Consider the following 13,969-nt stretch of genomic DNA (forward strand, 5'->3'; position numbering starts at 1 on the left):
CTGGACCTCATTGTCCTCAGTGACTGTAAAAGTGCATGAACTAAAATATTGCTTCATCCCAGGGAGATTTAAATGCACTGAGTCATCACGCAGTGATGGAGACGTACCTGTGTCAGACCCTGTCAGTCACTGTCACCCTTTGCAAGGGCTGTATCTTGCATGGTCACAATGGAGCATGGCAGTCCTGGCTTATGCTCTAGATCTGTGTCAGAAGCAGCCATCAGAAGGATCAGAGAGGCATGGTCACTTAGTCCAGATGACCCAATGTTGTTTAATCACAGCACACACACTATGCCTTGGTTTCTTTTGTTCTAACCTGTTTTTCATTTATCCATCATTATTATTAGTATGGTTTCTTTAAAAAAAACTGCAATTCTAAGTCTAGATAGAAAATACTGCCCATGAGACTACTTGGAGGAAACTCAATGTAGGCTTTTCTCTTCATTAGTCTCCAATTTTCAAGCACCGAACTTTGGAAAACTCTCCAATCTCCAGTTGTGACACTAGTGATACCGAATGCTCAATACCTGTGAACAGCGCAGCAGCTCTGAAGCGACCTCCCTCGACAAACAATTCTCCCTGTCGAGGTCATGTCCTTCGAAAAGCAAAGGTGAGAAGTCTTATGTCTAATTTTCTTGTCCTGTCCTTTTCCACATTTTCTAAGAAAGTCTTATTTGCTTGTGGAGAGCCAGAAACAGACAAGGAGAGGGGGAAAGATGGGCTACTGCTGCTTCTGTGTGTGAAATGTAGCATTAAGAGGAGCATGTGCCACATCTAAATTATTTGTATTACTACATAAATACTGCTGATTTGGGGAACCTTTTGCAGAAGAATTGGTGAGTAGTTGGCGAGACACATTCGACTTGCTCATTCCATGGTTTTCTCTGTTCTTTTATAGATTAAATTTGTCAGGTAGGTGGTCTGTGGTGTAAACAGTCCATATAAAATTCATAAAGTTACACTAATCTGTAGAACAGACAAGTATTTAAAAGAGCACTGTTATACTAAGTGTTCTGAAACAACAGAAGATTGGATCTGATCTTTGCCAGCTGGTGCAAGAATAGAATAGTTGTATCTTATAATACGTGACAATGTGTTGTGCAAGTATCTGCTCTTAATGTCCACTTAAATTAGAAACCGAATTAATTTAATTTAGTCTTGCAAATACCAGGCTGAAGTTTGCAGTCCTCTTGTATTGTTACAGCTTTCTTATTTTTGTGCTTTAGTTTAAATGGGATTGGCATGACCATTCTTCTGGGCTAAATTTGCTAGCAACATAAACATGTGGGCAGCATGTAACCAAGGGTGACAGTAATAGCATTGGCCCAAGCTTTTTGCGTTTAGTAGTTCACTGCTAATTGGAAATATAAACAATAATAATCACAGACATTTTTTCTTCCTTGCAGTCCATTTATTTTTTCAAAACAATGAAGTATTAATATTCTATTTAGGGAATTTTTAAAGTAATTTTTTACATTTCATTTATTATATACATTTACAGTGAGTGAGCATGAGCCTGGCACCTAAATGCAGTAGATAATGAAAAATCATCATAGCAGCAAAAGATTTGGTTTTCTGGCACATAGTAATCTCTCTGTTTCCTCCCCCAAGCCTCTTTAACCTCTCTACATTGTTCAGGCCATGAATTACCTATCCTGCTAGACCTTATGGGAGAACTTTCTCACCCTTCTACTACCATTTCCTTCATCCTTTCCATGGACATCAACTGCTTTTTCTGCCAGTTAGCCTGATCCATTTAAATTCAACTAAGAGTAATTAAACTCAGTGTAAAGGTTTCTGTTCTGCCTAACTTTGAAGTTTGCTGCTCGTGGTTCAAAGCTGAAGAAGGATTTATGTGCTCTAAAGCTTATCTGTGCATTCCAATTATACACTAATTTGTTTTATAAAGATATAATCTCTAACCATGCACTTTATCTTAGATTTGTATGGCATTACTCAGGGAACATAGTCTAGCAAAGCACAATCCTTACAAAAGGGAGCGTGGATTTGTGCTGAACACTGGACAGGCACAGGAAAGCCAGCCATTTAATCTTCACGGCTGGAGAAACCAGGGCACTATAAAAACCTACACATTTTTGGTGTGAAGAATATGCTCAACATATACCATACAGGAAAAACCCTACTGTATTGTTTGATATCACTGTGCTTCAGATGGGTTGGTCAAGCTCTTTTGTAGGGAAATCTTGGATATAAGATTAGGCTAATCAGAAAGGATATGGAGCTACTAAGCATATTTCCTGTCCTGGGGAAAAACAAAACAAAAAAAACCCCAAACAACTCAAAAGTATCCAATTCAGCTTTCACAGCTTTTTCCTAAAACCTCATGCACTAAATATTAAGAGAGAAATTTTGCTGAACTGGATAGTGCAACCCAGGCTGTGCTCAGCCCATTTGCAAGGAGCTGCAGCCAAAGTCTGCCATCAGGTACACAGCTGCAGCATACCCCACTTTCAGGAGTTTAACTGCACATGTGCAAGGGTGGAATTTGGGTCTCAATTCTTTTTGGCCTTTTGCAGTTACAAATGAGCCCAGGCCTTATAGATGTGGCTAAGGAAAGGGCGTCACACGTGAGTATCCCAGAGCAGAACTTCCTTGGCTCTCCACACATGCATGTCAGCGCAACACGTTGGAGTGAAATAGATTTCACGTTTGTGCTTGTGCTTGCATCCTCGGCAACTGGCACATCTCCCAGTGTTATGAGGGAGCTGTATAAGCTTTCAAAATGTCAGATTTATTTTTTTTCCCCCTAGTATTGTATTTGAATGCACCAAATGCCTCACTTCTGGCTCTTTCCATGCACAAAGGATTCTGAGTGTTTCACTGGCCAGCCTTGTGTTTGCAGGCACCCTGGCGTCACCATCACGCTAAGGAGCCCACAGCACTGCACCGTGCTCTGCCAGGGTCTGCTGCTGCTGGGCAGGGTCTGGTAGCACGGCGTGGCACAGCTGTGCCCCGGGGTACAAGGCACTGGGACAGCCAGGCTGGAGGCTGCTCCACCAGAACCTCTCTCCTTTCAGATGTGCTGACATGCGAAGGAAATACAGAGAGAAACAAGAGGACCTAACTAGTGTTATATCTAAGAATAGCAGCAGTTTGGGGATTGACTGTTTAAGACATTCACTATATATATATTTTATATATACTATATATATGCACATTCTGGTACACAGCAGGATGACCATGAGCCAGCACTGTGCCCTTGTGGCCAGGAAGGCCAATGGCATCCTGGGGTGGATTAGAAGGGGGTTGGTTAGTAGGTCAGAGAGGTTCTCCTTCCCCTCTACTCTGCCCTGGTGAGACCACACCTGGAATATTGTGTCCAGTTCTGGGCCCCTCAGTTCCAGAAGGACAGGGAACTGCTGGAGAGAGTCCAGTGCAGAGACACAAAGATGATGAAGGGAGTGGAGCATCTCCCTTATGAGGAAAGACTGAGGGAGCTGGGTCTCTTTACCTTGGAGGAGACTGAGGAGTGACCTCATTAATGTTTACAAATACGTAAAGGGTGAGTGTCACGAGGATGGAGCCAGGCTCTTCTCAGTGACAACCAATGGTGGGACAAGGGGTAATGGGTTCAAACTGGAACACAAGAGGTTCCACTTAAATTTGAGAAGGAACTTCTTCTCAGTGAGGGTAACAGAGCACTGGAACAGGCTGCCCAGGGAGGTTGTGGAGTCTCCTACTCTGGAGACATTCAAAACCCACCTGGACACCTTCCTGTGTAACCTCATCTGGGTGTTCCTGCTCCGGCAGGGGGATTGGACTAGATGATCTTTTGAGGTCCCTTCCAATCCCTAACATTCTGTGATATATGCATACATATATTTGGATTTTTATTTTTTTACTTTTTTGTTTGTAACATAGGCTTTTAATTATTATAGAAAGCAATAGGGCATATCTTTAAGAAGCCAGAAGGCATTTAATTGCAATTTTATTAATCTCTACTTGGCTGGAAAAGGAGACTGTATTTAAAGCTAGAAAGCAATATTCTGCATTAGCATTCTTAGCAAAGTAAAATGGTCCAAATGTTCTTGCTGTACAAGAAAAACAATTATTTAAACATTCTAAACCCAAATTGTATGTGTAGAAAGGAAAGTGCAGTGATTATTTCTGATTTGTTCTGATTTGTTTTCAAAACTGAACTGCTGAATGTCAGCAGCTTACATTTTGCTTATGTTCAGTCAGGGACTAGAGAAGAAACGGAGCTCTCCCAGTTTCCCAGCTCCCAGTCAGGCTGTCAGTGTTGATTTAAACATTCTTTCATTGGTGTGAACCTGCTGGAGAAATGGAAACAAAGAAAAAGTTCCTTCTGCACCTGCAAAAGAAGCTACTGCTTTCAATGCTTGCTTAACACATTAAAAAATTCTCTCCCAGTTGCTGAGCCAAGGGCTTCATTTAGAGCTTTGATGGCTTATACATGGGGAATATACATTTAATAGCATTTTTAAAGTAATTCTTTTTTATGAATACCTTGTTTTAAGTTTAGGTTTACCACAATCCAAAGTGTAGAACTAAAAATTTAAAATATATTCCATTTTAATAAAAGCACCATTTCAATGAAGGAAAAAAAAAAACACACACAAAAAATGCCAGACTAAAAAAAAAAATAAATTAACTTCTACCTGGTTTAAACCCAAGATTTTTTCCAGTATTGCTAAAGCAGCCACCAACTGTGACCTTTACTGTTTCTTTACAATGGCTGAAGAGATGGCTTGGTCATGCAGCTGTTTAGACAAACTAATACTGCTTTCAGTAGCAGAAACAGATACTTACATGCATAAGCAATGAGTTTGAGTCTGAGCTCTTAAATACTGTGGAATGGGTGTTAAATTCAAGAATTCAGGTTAGGAGCCAAGTCAGCAGGCTGTCTGCAGAGTGTCTCTGCAGGGTAGGGGGCTGGGAGAGGAACCTGTAGACCCTGACAGTTGTTCCATGGGGATTACTTCCAAGAGGCCAACTCCTTTGTATCTCCATTAGTTCCTGATCGCTGCAAGGGTGTGATTCAGGGAATAGGTGTAGTGTGGATGTCCTAAGATAAGCCCATCCCTCTTCTGCTCCTACGTACTGTTAAGAAATACTGTAGGTATCATTCAGTAGCCACAAGTTTTATCAAACTGGGTGTTCAGCCTTATCAATCTTATGATTTTCACTTACGTGGCAGGAGAAATGGCAATACCTTGCTCTGAGATATGTGGATGGAAGCATTATAGGTTATGTGCTTTGCTTTAGATGATAGGTGTCATTGTGATCAGCTAGCAGCTGGGGAAACTGAGGCACAGAAAGGCAAACTGATTTCTTTAACTTTCCAAGCAATAGCTCAACTTGGATTGTGTATATGGAAAGCCTCAGTAAGTTGCCTTTTTAGCCATAGAAATGTGTGTCTGCCACAAGCTTTATAAAAAAAAAAAAAACAAAACAGAAGAGTAATAAAGCAATCACTTTTTGTCAGCTATGAGAGATATTGAGTATTTCCTGATGTCTTATGCAAGTAAGTTAGAAAGCCCTATACGCTAAATCACCCGCTCTGTTATTCAGCTCCAGCTCAGTGCTTTGCACCGACTGCTGTGTGCGAATTTGCTCCATAAGTACCCTTTGCAAAAACACAAACATGGCTTATTTGCACTGCATTAGAGAAAAAGTTGCCATATATAGTTGTGGAGGGGAGGAAGCTGCACACAGTCGCTACCAGGACATACTTGTTAGCATTCCCTAACTAATTTGTGGGCAGAAGGCTGGATCGAGTAAAGCTAATGGAAAAACTGTTACTGACCTCAGCTGGCTTTGGCTTAGAAGATCTGATGACATCAGTGAAATATCCTGATTTCTCTAACATTTTCCGTATCTTCCCCCCGCCCTCCCCTTTCCAGGAATGGGAGATGAAAAATGGAACATAAACATAACAAAACCACTCACTTTCCATAAAGGCCTTACCTGTTATGGACCAAGACATAGGCTGCAGAAGATTCATCTGAAAGGTGGTATCTAGCGATACAACATAAGAGGTTTTATAACTCTGTTAAGTTAATGGTAGCTTGGCGCTAATTTGCCTGTATTCCCTCTACTGTATTGCTGTGTAACTACGTGTGCCCCTTTTTATTAGCTGTAACTCTTTATTTCCAACTTCACTGATGAAGAAAATGAAAACCAAAAAAAACCGAACCAACCATATTACGTAAAAAGGAGCATAAAGTCGCTGTTGAAAGTTTACTGAAACAGCATTAGACCAGCAATGTTAATTATATCCCATCAGATGGCCTAACCACCACTGACGACTGGTGCATTACGACCGATGTGAAATACTAAATCTTACAGCTTAAAACTGACTTAGCGAGATCTTCCACAGAGGTGGCTGAGCAAAGTCTTGCTCATTAGCCGTCGCCTTGCTGTTAGCAGTTCACGTGGCAAAAGAAAACTGAAGAAATGCGTTGGCAGCAGTGGCAGGGCTCCCTGGAGCTCCTCAGTGCTGCTGTCCTCAACACTGCTGCGACACCGTGGGATGACACGACTCAGCTGTGAAGCATTCTTTGGATACTATTTAGACAGCTGCTTTTGTCACTGGGAGATAAAAAGCTGCCATACTTTGAAAAAAAAAGTATGTTCTCTTCATTAGTGTTCCAAAGCACCAGTTGTTTTCAAAGGTCATGTTGTCGAAATATGATTTGTTCCTGTTTTTTTCTAAAGGCAAAAGGTATTTTTTAGATACTGCTTCTTTTCTACACTTTTTTAAAAAATGAAACAACTTAATTGAAATTAATCCTCAACAGAAAATGGCAACTCATAATAGCTTATGCAGTCAGTCTTGTTTTGGTTTTTTATAACATAGTGTTGTTAAACTTGACTTACAGAACACTGCTGTACTTAGTTCCCTTCATCTTTTCAGACCTCAGCTATTATTTTTGAAGGCGGATTGAAAAGATGGTAGTTTCCAGGCTCTTTATAGACACTTTTACAGAGAATTGGGGATTTTCTGACAGAAGTCCACTTCTGTTTAGTAGGAAACAGCATCTTGCATTTTAATCAGTAAAATTATAGAAATCTGTTCTTCTTTGTCTCCATCCATCTCACTTCTGAGATCTTACATGCAGTAAATTGCCCACTAAAGTCCTTCAAAATCTCAAGATTGGCTTTAAAAAATCGGTAGAGAGAGAGGGGAAAAAACATATAATCAGTTGGGTTCTTTTAATATTTTCTCTGTGTTATTTTTAAGCCTTTGGAGAGCCTTCAATCACATTCTTGAGATTTTTTTTTTCTTCTCAACTGTGAGGACTAGAAAATTACTTTAATTTAAAAAATTAAAATATTACTCATACTTGGAGATAATCACAGATGTTAGGGCTGCAGTCTTGATGATTATTTAAAACTTGCAATCAAAACTGCAGACATTGGCAAGACAGCAGTTCCTTTATGTGGAAGAGGTGTGTTTAACTCCTAAAGGGGACACTGGGATTCCCAGCCGAGCTGGATACCAGAGGACTTCCCACTGGAGCTGGTGGGCTTTGAAGGCACAGAGCGATCAGAAAGACCCGATAGCTGCCAGGACACAGGGCCATGTCCTCTTCCCAAATGCAGTTAGTGCAAGGCATCCCATTAACCTCAGCAGGGTCGGTTTCTACAATGGGGTCAAAAATGAGAAAAAGCACGTTGCTTCTTGGGACTATGTTTTGTACAACGTTCCGCAGGAATGCAGATACGGTAGGGAAGCGTCAGTGTGGTTTTTCACTCACTAAAACCAGGATTTTTTTAATATTATTTTAGGTCATCTGCTTACTTACTATCTTTGTAAGTGGAGGGCACATTCTATGCTGTATGACTACGGACTAAAGAGTATCAAGTTCCCATAAGTATTAGCAGAAACAAATTTGAAGCAAAAGTTCATTTAGGCTTTTTATTTCAAATTAAGTTATTTATTTGTATATTTCAATAAATATTTAATTTATATCTGTACATATTTATGATGCAAATTAGGCTTCTAGTCAAGGTTTGCAATGATGTATCAGTTGCCATTAAGAAGTGGTCCCGCATCAAGTAACACAGAGTAGGCAAAAGCCAAATCACTTGGTGTCTTTATCCAATATTGGCATTGGGTAACTGACACCCGCTGCAGCAGGGGCTGCTGGCAAAATTAAGCATCTTTCACTCTTCCTCCAGAAAAGGCTCCATAAAGCCATCCCTGCCCTCTCACCCCTGACCCAGCACCTACTGTAATCGTATGTCCCTAATGCATAAGTACCTTGGTAGCATCACACTTTGCATTAGTGGCATGTCTATTCTATACAGTGGCCAAGGTTTGAAAAGGAGGAAAAAAAAAAACCAACCTCGGGCAGGAACCTCTCGATAGACACATTTGGTGCTGTGAAATGTACTCTGTTTTCTTGAATAGTACTATTGCTGTATAATTTTTTATAAACTGCAACAGAGCTTGTATTTTCACCATTTTTAGATTTCAGGATCAACAGGCAAAGTCAGCAATAGAGCAGCATGACTTTTGCTTCAAAGGAAAACTCTTGTATTTTAAACCATTGCATTTCTATGTCTCTTAAGAAAACGTTACACTTGTGCTTCCTCAACAAACTTCTATTACTATCCCAGGTGCTTTTTTTACTTGTGTTTTGTTTGGGTTTTTTTTATGGGTGATGCTATTAAAAAAAAAAAAAATCATAATTTTTGGGGATCAAAGGTGTTTTTTTAAAATGAGAGGAGATGATTGTGGCAATTTGATTTTTCAAATGGAGAATACTTAATTTAGTATCAATTTTTGTTAAAGATACTTTCAAATTAATTGGCCCAGGCTGTATGTTGTAAGATAATGTTCTCATATTAAGAATGTAATTATTTCCTTATTGTATTTTTTAAAAAAACAAAATCATATTTAAAAATCTCTGTGGAAAAAAAAAACATGAAAGAAACATGAAAAAGTTTTTTGTTTTATTTTTGTTATTGGATATGTTGGCAGTGCCCATTATAATTGATTGTAAATATAGTCTTTCTACTGTATTTCTCAATGTATTTAAGTTTTTTTGGACACACATTCATGGAAACTTATGTAAAAAAAATAAGAAGTGCAAAATAGACTCACCTTCAAATGTGTGTCTTAGTAGCTTCAACTATCTTTATGCCTTTCTCGTTTATTCTTCAGAAAGTCTTGCAGAGTGTGAAAAAAGACTGGCACCTGGTAGGTGCGACAGATCCAAGACCATTATTAATAAAGTTACCTGTCAAGAAAAGTATTTGCATTGGTGTTTCTTGGTATAACAAGTAGATGGCACCTCAGCAGGACACCTGCCATAATCCTCTTCAACCAAGTACCGTCCTCCCATGCCAGTCAGTGGAAAACTGCTTGGACAGGTCAGAATTAGGATTTTTTTGGTATCACTTCTGTTGCCATTTAACTGTGTGATGACCTTCTGCAACTTGAGCACTGTCTGTCTAAGGGAGAGCCCGGCAATGGAAAATGGAAGTTCCATGTATTTAGAGCCGACAACAGAAGCTAAAACTTATTGAGATTACTGTATCAGTTTGCTTAGATGTTAACCCCGTTAATAAGTAACGTAAAATGTAAAACATTTAAAATTACCTCTAAGAAATTAAAGTGGATCAAAATCAAACCAAGGTAATTATCAGGCTGCTTAGTGATGAATATAGCAATTCCTTATAGATGACTGACAGATGAGACTGAAAAGTGATGAGCTGTAATTACTCCTTGTTGCTTTTCTTAGATTTAGCTCCTCCTCCCATTACAGTAAAATTATTACCAAACATCACGCTTAAGTAGAAAATACATTTCATTTTACCAGACTCGGAGAAGCAGTATTCTAAAGTAGTCTAATCCGTTTCCTTTCTGTACTCACAGCCTCCTTGACCACAGGAGGAAAAGGTGGTCGGCATTTGTAAAACATCTCATGGTGTGTAACTAATAAGAATTGTCTCTCAAGTAGACGCAGCTTTTTGTCCACTTAATCAAAGCTTACAACCCTTCACTGCCTTTTGTCAATTAAAAAGCCTTTAAAAGCAAAGCAAATTATTAGTATTTCTCTAGAGAAAGAAAGAAAGAATGTCTGTGGAAAAGACACATACACGAGAAATTGTTTATTTTTATATATGCTATATATAAAATATATCTTTAGAACAGTTGATATAATCTATATGTTATAGTATAACAGTATATATGCAAAAATTAGAAAATTAATATCTTAAGGTACTCAGGCTCATAGCCTAAAAAAGCCTTAAAGAGGATCTTAAGTGTTTTTCTATAAGGTACATTTAATATTTAGTCTAGCCAGTTGCATCCCAAAGGCATCCAATATGAAAGACCCCACCAAAACCCAACATAGTCCATTGCGATCCATTCTTGCAGGTGGGCACCCACACTGTAAGCATTTCAGCGCTTTTTAAGTTCATTTTAAAATATATTTTTAAAACTTTTGCATAAGTTGAGCACCATCAGACCCGTCATTACAGTACTTAAGCACAGGGCTTTATAAAAAAAGGGTTCCTTGCTAGAGAATGAACAGTGTCAAATATGACACCATTTGTCAAACAGAGAGGGGAAAATAGTCAGGAAACACAGACTTCTACAGTTGTATTGGGCAAATGGACAGCTGGTATAATAAGCTGAAGAGTTATTGAACAGACAGAAATTACTGTACTGGGTTTGAGTCAACACAGGATTTATATGAGGTTGTGACTTCTCATGAAGTGCTGAGAGGTCTGTGAGGCTGTTAATAAGCATCCAGGAAAATAACATATTCTGCTTGGATTTCTTCAATACACATTTGACAAGGTCCATCACTAAAGAGGTTTACGTAGCTACCAGAGAAAAGGAAAATAACACAATAGGACAAACATGTGGCTGGTAAGCAAACAAAAAATAGGGCATAAACGCTCCATTTCCAGTGTCCTTGGCATCCCACAGAGCTGGGGATCTGAGCTTTGTGCATATCCAAATAACTGAAATAATTAAAAAAAAAGAGCTGACCATTTTGCCATTACTAATTCATTCAGGATAGTAGGCCAACTGTAAGGATTTCCAGAAATACCTTTCACTACTTCACCAGTGATTAAAATGTGAAGAGAAATTCAATGTAGATAAATGTAGGAAGAACTGTCTGTGGTAAGAAAAGAAGAAACAAAAAATTTAAAAAAAAAATCTAGACAATTATGCGTGCTGAAAGAGCTCTGACTTCTACTAATGGAGTTTTAATAATTAGATTCAAGAAAATACGTCCTGCATAGTATAAAAAAAAGGGGGAGAAAACCAAAACACGTCCCCTGTGGTCTAAAATGCAGTAAATAAGACACACAGAACATTACAGCATATGCTCTCTGCAACAAAACATCCTGGGCTGCAATAATACCTGTTGTCCAGAGCACCAAATGTCCGTGTTGGTAAAGATAACACTAAAACAACTACTGTGCACAAGAACTTGCACAAACAAGTGGTAAGAGAAGAACACCACGCACAATCTCTGTCTGATACCTCTATCATATGGCTTTAAAAGCTATAGAATATTATCCAAAATGTGGGTGCTGAACATCACAGATAGATAAACTCAAACAGGTGATGGTACGAAAGCAATCCGAAAGTACAGAAACCTCCCCATACAGGGAAAAATAACACTGATTTTACCATTAAATAAAGATAAGGGCTTTTCAGTGAGGGGAAACAAACAAACAAAAAAACCCCAACAAAACCAGCAAAACGAAAATAAAAAACAACCACCAGACACAAAACAACCAACACCGAAACATTTGAGGAGGGGAAAGAATATGTTAAAAGTTTATAGAAATCAGCAGCAGAACGTGACACTGGAATGAAGTGTCACCGATGGTACAAACTCTCAGGGTATCAGAAATTAATGGGGCAGGTTCAAAACAACTACAGAGGGTACTTTCACTCATTGCCTAATTCTGCTACGGAACTCATTGCCATAGAATTTTATGGATACTAAAAGCTTATACAGGTCCATAAACAATGAAGAAAATTCATGGCAGAATATAATTACTTCGTGGTATTAAACACAAAGCTACCAGCTCCGAAGCAGAAAGGTCCAGCTCCACAGTGGATGGAGGCTGGAAACACATACTGGGTAAGTGTCCTCACGTGCTTCCCCCGTTCCCTGCTATATTGCTATTGATTAATTAAGCCGGTTTCTTTCATGAAACACTCTTTCATTTTTCCCAGCAGCAACTACAAACGCATTATCTCCTATAAAGCAATGTATCATATTCTTTTCAATTGGATTTTTAAACCAAGCATCTATCTTAAAATCAAGACAATGCAATGTCATTCCTTCACAAAATATTAGGTAACTGAAACAATTAAATTACATCAAAGATATTCCTCTTCAATAATGTCTCCTCATGACAAGGAAATAATTTTCCTATTAGATTTTGTAGAATTATAGCTCCGTAGAATTACAGCTACGTGGCCCTGAATTGAACTTAAATGAAAAGCTTCATTCCTGGTTTCATTATTAATTTTTATATGGACTGATAATTGCTGTCACTGAATTACTCCTTGGAATTATTACGTTTTTTTAACCTTTTATTTAGCATGTTCTGCACCTTCTGGGTTTTTTCTTTTGGAGGCCAGATTTTGGTTTGATGCTGTAATGCTGAGAATGGATCCTTTTATCATTTCAAATATACACTAAACATCATTTGTAGCATTTTGCTTCAGCATTTGAAAACCATGCGGGTCAGAGTACAGTAACATTTTCACCACAGCTGCTGGATTCATATGAAAGCAAAGCATCTTGCAAGGCATAAATCACAAAAACAAAAAACAAATTTAAAAATAGGAAAATAAATCAGTGGAAAACAGGAAAAAATATTGGCTGGTGTTTATGACTCAGAAGTTTTATTGTGGAGACAGAATTTATGATTATGTTGAAAGCAGTTAGGCTTCCAAATAGCATAGTAATTAATACGGCTTTGATGAGAACAGCAAAGGAAACAGAAGTGATTATCTTTCTTTTTCGGTGGAAATTGGTTTCTGAAGTAAAGTATCTCTTCAGGTTAAGTATTAGCAAGTTTTGTTTGGTGTCACATTCATGGGAATAGCTTGTCCATGTCTGTTCTCACTCTTGCCATTCCAACTCAGCTCTCCTTGGAAAGAACTATTGGAACATCATTAAAAAGAAGAGATGTAGGGTTTCTTTTTGTTTTGTTTTTTTTTGTAATATATCAGAGCTAAATTTGGAAAATGAAACATAGACACTCAAGATTCAACAGGCAGCTGTTTTAGTGATAAATTGCAGCTTGAAGTCTCAGTTAGCCACAATATAGGATCAGATAACCTAAAATGACAACAATCAAAATGTTTTCTAGCTGAGTTACACAAGCAGAGAAAGCCTGAAGCTTCATTTCTGGACCCAGCCTCACACTTACCATGATGTGCCACAGGGTAGGATCACACAGCCCATACCATAGCGTCCCTCTCACTGCTAAGTCTTTCAGCGGTGACTATGGCGAAGTGCTGAACTAGGGCAGACTGAGAAAATTAAACATATTGTGGAAATATTTCCTTCTGATTGCTCATCTGATCATCAAAATATACCCGCTCCACAAACAAATAATCCATTCATTGTCCCATTATAACTTCATTCTATTAAAGTTCTATTAAACTTCAATGGCTAATTGAAAATTGCTAGATACAGGTTGTGTTGGTGCTTTGTTTCAATATGAGGTTTCGTAAGACTTCACATAGCACTTACACAACCCTCAGTTTTGGAAGGAGGATGCAGCTTCTATACAGCACTGGCAACTCTTCAGGAAGAGTGTGGGATAAAAGAAAGACAACACAGTTAACAAAGAAAAAAGAATAAATAAGGAGTAAGTAGTGTGTGAAGAAGTCAATGGAAAGGAAGAGATTGGAATAAAGACAGGGTAGAACACAAATAGCTTTTTTTCAGTTTATGACTGTTTCTTACAGGGAGATCCAGGTTAAAAC

General features: G+C 38.5%; 1 protein-coding gene across 8 annotated transcripts in view; it reads left to right on the forward strand.

Moving 5' to 3' along the window:
- AFAP1 (actin filament associated protein 1) overlaps window positions 1-9,242 on the forward strand; it is a 119,589-nt gene extending 110,347 nt beyond the window's left edge. For 4 of the 8 annotated variants that reach the window (XM_065062553.1, XM_065062555.1, XM_065062559.1 and 1 more), the window contains 3 exons: window positions 449-610; window positions 2,538-2,588; window positions 5,886-9,242. In XM_065062553.1, the coding sequence (XP_064918625.1) occupies window positions 449-610; window positions 2,538-2,588; window positions 5,886-5,912 (240 nt within the window). In that variant the 3' untranslated portion in view covers window positions 5,913-9,242. The remainder of the gene's footprint in view (window positions 1-448; window positions 611-2,537; window positions 2,589-5,885) is intronic. The other 4 variants (XM_065062554.1, XM_065062556.1, XM_065062560.1 and 1 more) reach the window with 1 other exon arrangement.
- The last annotated feature ends 4,727 nt before the right edge of the window (window positions 9,243-13,969 follow it).

Source organism: Columba livia, chromosome 4 (genome assembly GCF_036013475.1).
Source record: "Columba livia isolate bColLiv1 breed racing homer chromosome 4, bColLiv1.pat.W.v2, whole genome shotgun sequence".
In the NCBI taxonomy this organism is placed as follows: domain Eukaryota; kingdom Metazoa; phylum Chordata; class Aves; order Columbiformes; family Columbidae; genus Columba; species Columba livia.